The 7,338-nt window shown below is 37.2% G+C and overlaps 2 protein-coding genes across 2 annotated transcripts; both read right to left on the bottom strand.

Moving 5' to 3' along the window:
- Nucleotides 1-1,666: 1,666 nt before the first annotated feature.
- Nucleotides 1,667-2,269, bottom strand: LOC104239353 (uncharacterized). The gene has a single exon (XM_009793976.2). The coding sequence runs from the start codon at nucleotides 2,267-2,269 to the stop codon at nucleotides 1,667-1,669; it is 603 nt and encodes a 200-aa protein (XP_009792278.2).
- Nucleotides 2,270-5,008: 2,739 nt separating this feature from the next.
- On the bottom strand, nucleotides 5,009-5,893 carry LOC104239367 (uncharacterized). The gene has a single exon (XM_009793998.1). It carries the CDS (start codon nucleotides 5,891-5,893, stop codon nucleotides 5,009-5,011), a length of 885 nt encoding a protein of 294 aa, XP_009792300.1.
- Between the last annotated feature and the right edge of the window lie 1,445 nt (nucleotides 5,894-7,338).

Below are 7,338 nucleotides of genomic sequence, written 5' to 3' on the forward strand. Positions count from 1 at the left end.
GAAATTTCAATTAGTTCATTCAAATATAAACGTAATAGCATTATAAGCCACTTTCACAACAGGTGGATTAGGGGCTTTGAAATTTCAACCGATGATATTTACTATAATTGATCATGCACAAACCTTAATTGAGCAACACAGTTTTCTTACAGCAATAACTATCACATATAACAATAACTGCCATAGCTTCAGCAAAAAATTTCTTGATTTTCCTTTTGGCTGCATTAATCGCAACCCCCGCTGCATTTGCCATACTTGTTTCAGCATTTAGCAGCGTTAACGGCAATTTAGATGTCATCAGCAGACTCACTCCCCAAGTTTTTCCTAGTAATATTTTTATTTTGTACGTAGGCCTATTATAATACCCAAAAGGAACTCTCCTCAATAGAATAAAAAATTAGCCCTTTATATACGCTCAACCCTATGAAAGAAGTCGTAAGTAGCGTTATTAGCCTATGATATATGAGTATATATATACACTGTCAAATGATCCAAGAGATGACTACAAGTAAACTTTCTTAAAATTTAGGCAGATTTTAAAGTCTAAGAGAAATAAAAATGCATCCATTATTCCTTTCATAACTATGGGTGCGGATGGTATTAATATAATCGCAACCCCCGCTGCATTTGCCATACTTGTTCCAACACTTGTTTCAACACATATAAGTGGGCTTGTATTTTGCAGCGTTAACGGCAATTTAGATGTCTTCAACGGACTCAGCCCCCAAGTTTTTCCTAGTAAGTTTTTTAATTTGTACGTAGGCCTATTATAATACCAAAAAGGAACTCTCCTCAATAGAATAAAAAATTAGCCCTTTATATACATTCAACCCTATGAAAGAAGTCGTAAGTGGCGTTATTAGCCTATGATATAGGAGTATATATACATCCATTATTCCTTTCATAACAATGGGTGCGGATGGTATAAATATACAGTAATTTAGGCCGAATGAATCCTACACTCGCAGTCATAAGATGTACATAGTCCCGTCATAAAAAGTTTCTGCATGTTAAACTGTATGATCATGTCATCTAAAAGTCTAAAAAGTGTGAGATGATAATTTTTATATTCATAAATAATTATACTTTCATCATGTCCGCTAACATGCAAGGTTGCGCTAACTGCGTAAATAATATTAATATCATTTAACTTTGCAGATGCATCAATGCAATTGCGGTGTGGAGCAACAAATGTGATATCAAGTACAATAACAAATGGATCAGGAGCATTTTCCTTGGTGGTGAATACTTTCCCACTGCTAAACTGCAATTTAGTGGTTGCAACTCCACTATCTACATGTAACGCGACCTTACAATCTAATGGGCGTTTGGCGTCATCCTTGAGACTTGTAAATATCACTCTTGGCAGTGGCACCGGTCTTATTAGAGTCGGTTTAGCTCCAACTGGTTTTATACTTAATCTTAACGTCAATTAATATTGAACGAGCTAGCCTGCTAGTTCTTAATTAGTACTACTACTATGCATCAGCTAGTTAACTTTTTTTTTTTTGGTAATTATATTTTCATTAATCAACAAAAGAGGCCTTTACAAATCAGTAGAGTCATCCTCGACTCACTTACTCTTTACATGATATCTAAGTCTACCTATTCTATGAGCAGTACATAAGGAAATTATACAAAAGGCTGATTAGTTGCTACATTCCTTTCAAAATCTAAGCTGTTGTAATCTTGCTCTCATTCCTCCTTGAGCTCGGATGTTACAAACACATGCCATTTCTCTTGCTACCTGCTCTGTTGTCCTGCTTGTCCCCTCAAATATTCTACTATTTCTCTCCCTCCAAAGCCCATAGACATATTCTGCATTTACCATTTTCAGAAGTATGGCTGCACATGACTTCCCCTTAGCTTTTGCTGTTATCCATGCCATCTTCTGTGCATAATCATGGTTGGTATTGACCTGGATTTGTAGCCATTGTATAAGTCTTCCCCATACTGCTTTGGCAAAACTGCACTCACCAAACAAATGTGTGTGTGTTTCATTTGTTCCATTGCACAAACAGCACATTGTATTCACTTGTATTCCCCATTTTGCAAGTCTATCTGTTGTCATTAATCTTCCATGACATTGCATCCACATGGTAAATCTTGCTTTAGGCCTAGTATCATTGTGAAACATTAAAGCTCTCCAAGTCACTCTGATATGATTTCCCAGCATGCCTAGATATATCTGCTTGATGCTACTCTGATTGAGTTGCGCTGTAGGCAGTTGTTGAATTATCCCTCTAGCCTCTATGATCTTTTTCACCATCTAACTGGCCTGTTGGGGTATGTCCATCTCCATTATGCTTTGACTTTTTATGTAGTAAGTATGTATCCATTTCATCCACATCTTATCTTTTTTTTTTGCCAAATCCCAATAGACTTTACTGATAGCAGCTCTATTCCAGATTCTAATGTTCAGAAGATTATATCCTCCAGCAGATATAGGTAAACACATTCTATCCCATGCTATCAAAGTTCTCTTAGTGATTGTATTAGCACCAGCCCAAATATAGCTTCTGCAATATAATTCAATCAGACTCATCACCATAGCCGGGATAATGAATATTTGAGACCAATAGGATTGAATCCCAAAAATGACTGTTTGGACTAACTACCCTACCAGCATAAGATAACTTTCTAGCAGTCCAAGATGAAATTCTTGCAACTATTCTGTCAATCAGTGGTTGCCATTGCATAGCTGTTATCTTCTTTGTATCTAGGGGAATGCCTAAGTATTTGAAAGGTAACTCCCCAAGTGAGTATCCAGTCTTCTGTACTATTTCCTTTTTAGTAACCTGTTCAACCCCTCCAAAATAAATTGCACTCTTATTAGGATTAGAAAGCAGTCCAGATGCAAAAGAGAACTGCATGAAGCAGGCATGTAGAGTAGTGACAGATTTGCAATCCCCTCTAGCAAACATCAATAAATCATCTGCAAAGCTGAGGTGTGTTATATCAAGCTTACCACATCTAGGATGATACCTATACTCCTTATTATGTTTCAGTCCTCTGAGCAACCTACTTAGATATTCCATTGCAATTGCAAACAAGAATGGTGATATAGGATCACCCTGTCTGAGTCCTTTGGCAGCTTCAAAAGGCTTTGTTAGTTCCCCATTTATCATAATTGAATAACTCACAGAGGTTACACATGTTGTCACCCAATTGATGAATTTTGTAGGAAAACATAGATACTCTAGCAATTTTTTCAGATACACCCACTCAACTTAATCATAAGCTTTCATCATATCAACCTTCAACATACATCTAGGAGATATATGCTTCCTGCTATAAGCCATAACAAGTTTATGGGCAAGTATGATGTTATCTTCTATCTTCCTCCCCCGGATAAAACCTGCTTGAGCTTCCGAAATGATATATGGCATGATCTTTTGTAGTCTACCAGCTATGACTTTGGAAATGAGTTTGTATAGTACAGTGCAGCAGGCTATAGGTCTAAAATACCTAATAGTCACTGGGTTGGGGATCTTTGGTAGCAAAGTAATAGTAGTGCAATTGATTGCTGGAAACATCACCCCTGTATGGAAAACTTCTTTCACCGAAGCACACACTTCATCTTTGAGCAGTGGCCAAGCTTTCTTATAAAATTCAGCATTGTACCCATCTATACCTGGTGCTTTATCACTTCCTATCCCTTTCAAAGCTTCTTCTATCTCTTGACAAGACACTTCAGCTATCAAATCTCATTGTTGCTGCTTTGTTAAGGTAGGTCCTCTCCTCATCACCATTTTATCTACTGCTGGAAGGACATGTGCATTAGTACCCATTAAACTTTTGTAGAAGGATACTATCTCCCCTTTTATAGCTTCATGATCTGTTATGATGTTTCCTGCTAATGTTTGCAGCTCATCAAGATATTTCCTTTGCTGTCTCTCCTTTATCACTGCAGTAAAGTATTTATTGTTACCATCACCCAGTTTGATCCAGTTTGCTCTTGATTTCTGCTGCAATATACTCTCTTCTATCATTGACCATGTCTCCAGTTTCTGCAACCAATCCTTTTCCTGTTCTTGTAGCATATCACTATAGTTATTTTGCAACTGTTTTTGTATGTGTTGGATGGTTTGTCTGGCTTCCTCTATCTTCTCAGTTACACCTTTGAATTCAGCTTCATTTAATTGCCTAAATTTGCTTTTCATTCTCTTGAGCTTGGCCCGTATGCTTTTCATCTCCCCTATTCCTTTGTTATTACTCCACTCTTCTCTTATTATCATCAGAAAATTAGGATGATTAGCCCATACATTAAAAAACCTGAATGGACTCTTGTTAAACTTCTGTGTTTGCCTTATATTGATGGACATGGGGTTATGATCAGAAATATAAGGTTCTCCATACACTGTATTTAAGTGATTATAATTCATCATCCATATATCATTTCCAAATACCCTATCAATCCGACTCCATACCCTCTCATCTCCTTGCTGCTTATTAGTTCATGTGAAATATTCCCCTTTCCATGGCAATTCTGCAACTCCAATGTCATGACAGCATTCAGCAAATTCCTTTATGTCTGTACTTTTCACAGGTACTTTTGAGAGTCTATATTGGGCATATAAGATAGCATTGAAGTCACCCTCAATAAGCCAAGGTCCTGTAATATTTTGAGCTATTCTTTTAAGTTGTTCCCATAAGTTCCTTCTTTTATCTACATCATTATGGCCATATACTACTGTGAAGTAGCAGCACATCCCATTTTGCTTCCCAGTTACCAAACAATGTATGAATTGGTCATGCTTATCCAGAGGTTGAATTGTATAGACATGATCATCCCATATAATCCACACCCTGCCATTCACAGCATGTTCATAATTAGTTATCCTACTCCATTTAGGTACTATTCTATTGATCACCTTCTCTTCTTTGTCCTCTTTCACCTTTGTTTCAACTAAACCAGCAAGCTTGTAATGTTTTTCCTTTATGTACTGCTTTATTTCCTTTTGTTTATGTCTCTTATTCAGTCCCCTAATGTTCCATATTAACCAAGTCATTGATGTTTGGTTATTCCAACTCTCAGATCAGGTGGCCTAGTCTTCTCCCTTTGCCCCTCTTCCTGCTGCAATACCTGAAAATCATTCTTTGTGGTTATTACTGCATTGCCCAGTGTCTTTCCACTTGTGCTAGTCAGAGCTGGCCATTCCTCACTTTGTTCTACCTGTTGCACTTCTTTTGCTTTTCCTTTATCCTTTGTATCCTGTGCCTTCTCAGTATTTTCATTGCTAGTGATTGTATTCTCCTGCCTCACAAGTTTGATTGCTCCCTTGTTTATGTTTCCTTGTTGTTGTTGTCCCTGTCCTTTAACTTGCCACCTTGTGGTAATTTTCCCCTGTTTTTGTCTTTCTCTATACTGCTCCTTTTTGTTCACTTTCTTCTCCACAATACAGTCATGCCCTATCTTCATGCAATTTATGCAGTATTGAGGCTTCAATTCATACTCCACCTGCAGTTGAATCTTCTTCCCTGATGTTTCTTGCACTGTCAATTCTGTTGGTAGTTGTTTTGTCACATTAGCTTCCACCAGAATTCTAGCATATGAAGTGCGAGTCTGCTTAGTAGTACATTCATCCGCAAAGAGTGGCTTCCCAATGACATTTGCTAGCTTGCTCAGAGTCTTGTTGCCCCAATAGCTCATAGGCAGATTTGGTATAGTAATCCAAAAAGGAATTTCCATCAGAAACTCTGCCTTAATATCAAAATCAGGAGTCCATTGCTTCAATATCATTGGTCTCCCATTAATGGTATAAGGACCTCCATAGAGAATGTCCTTCAGATCCCCAATAGTGTCAAATCTGCCTATGTAATATCCTTCGTCATGTGAGTACAGATCTGGTATGCTCACTCTACTCCAAGTATTACTAATGTATTTCTCCATGTATTTATACCTTGGTGTATGCCCAATTACATAAATAATTAGGGCATACTCCCATTTCTTATTCTGCTCCTCAATTTATTCGTCATCTACTTTAACAATAATATTACCATCTACAAATTCCGGTGGTATGTAGGACAGGACCATACAATTTTCCGATGATCTGTTTCCAGCAAAGAGATTTGCCCATGTTTTCTCTTTCTTCGGTGCTGCTGCTTGTGGCTTTAGCTCTTCCATCTGCTCAGCTACTACTGTTCCATTAGTTTTCAGCTTAGTCACTGTTGTTTGTTCCTTCATAACCTCCACAACAGTTATTGGAGTGCCTTCACCTGACGATGACAACACATGCATTTGCACAGCGCTGAGATCTATCCTTTTCGCCGGTCCTTTAGTGTTACTAGGAGATCCTAATTCCAGAGAGTTAGCTTGAAATTGGTTACCAATTGGTGTTGTTATTTGTTGTGTAACTCCTTGAGCTAGGGTGTATGCATTTACAGTTGCACTGATAGCTTCGCCGACCGTCACAAGAGGTTCTCGTTTAGGTCGTCCTCGCTTTCTCGCCATGGCTGATTCTCAGACGGCGTCCGTTAGTATAACGTGCGCCGAGAGCATGGCACACTAAAGGAAATATAGTATTTCCTAGTTAGTTAACTTTCTTGGCCAGCTGCTTACTGCAAGAATAAGGACTGTTGTTTCCACTAGTGAATAAAGTGCAAATCATATTTGCAAGTCTAATATTGGAGCCATCTAATCGTATTTCATGTGTTTTATTTTGTTTATAGCGTTGTCATGTTTATTACCCCTTCTTAATTTTTTTTTCATATATGCTGCAATGGATCTAGAAATTATCTTCGACCTAACGGCTCTACATAATAAGGACACATGAAATAAGAATGAAGGGACATATAAAGAGGAAATAGTAAAAACGGGATAAGATAAAATTAAGGAAGAGACTGTAAGATGATAATATCTGTCAAATGATAAGATAATAAATACTAATAAAAATAACGGATAAAACCAAAATAATATCTTATTCAAAGTCATATAATGTTGAGACCTAATAAAGTATCCGACTAGATATAATACCACAAGTAGGGACATCAAGCTTGGTGGGATTAATGAGAAAGAAGATATATATTATCAGTTCTATCAATAATGTCTACAGGGAAGGGAAAAGGAAAGTTTATCTCCCGACCCAAATCCCAACATGTCATGATAACGCCTATCACATTACTAGGCAAGCCAAAAATCACATAATAACTACACATTTTAAATTAAAAACATGATCTAATAGACTCAATAGCGGAAAGTCATATAAATAACTAATAAAAATAATTGCAACTCAACTATAACAATCGCAAAATCCTGGTGTTACCGAACACATGAGCTACTAATGTCAATATAGTCTAAAATTGTAGTATAACTGTCAAAGAAGATAAAACAATACT

Source organism: Nicotiana sylvestris, chromosome 4 (genome assembly GCF_000393655.2).
Source record: "Nicotiana sylvestris chromosome 4, ASM39365v2, whole genome shotgun sequence".
NCBI classification, from domain to species: domain Eukaryota; kingdom Viridiplantae; phylum Streptophyta; class Magnoliopsida; order Solanales; family Solanaceae; genus Nicotiana; species Nicotiana sylvestris.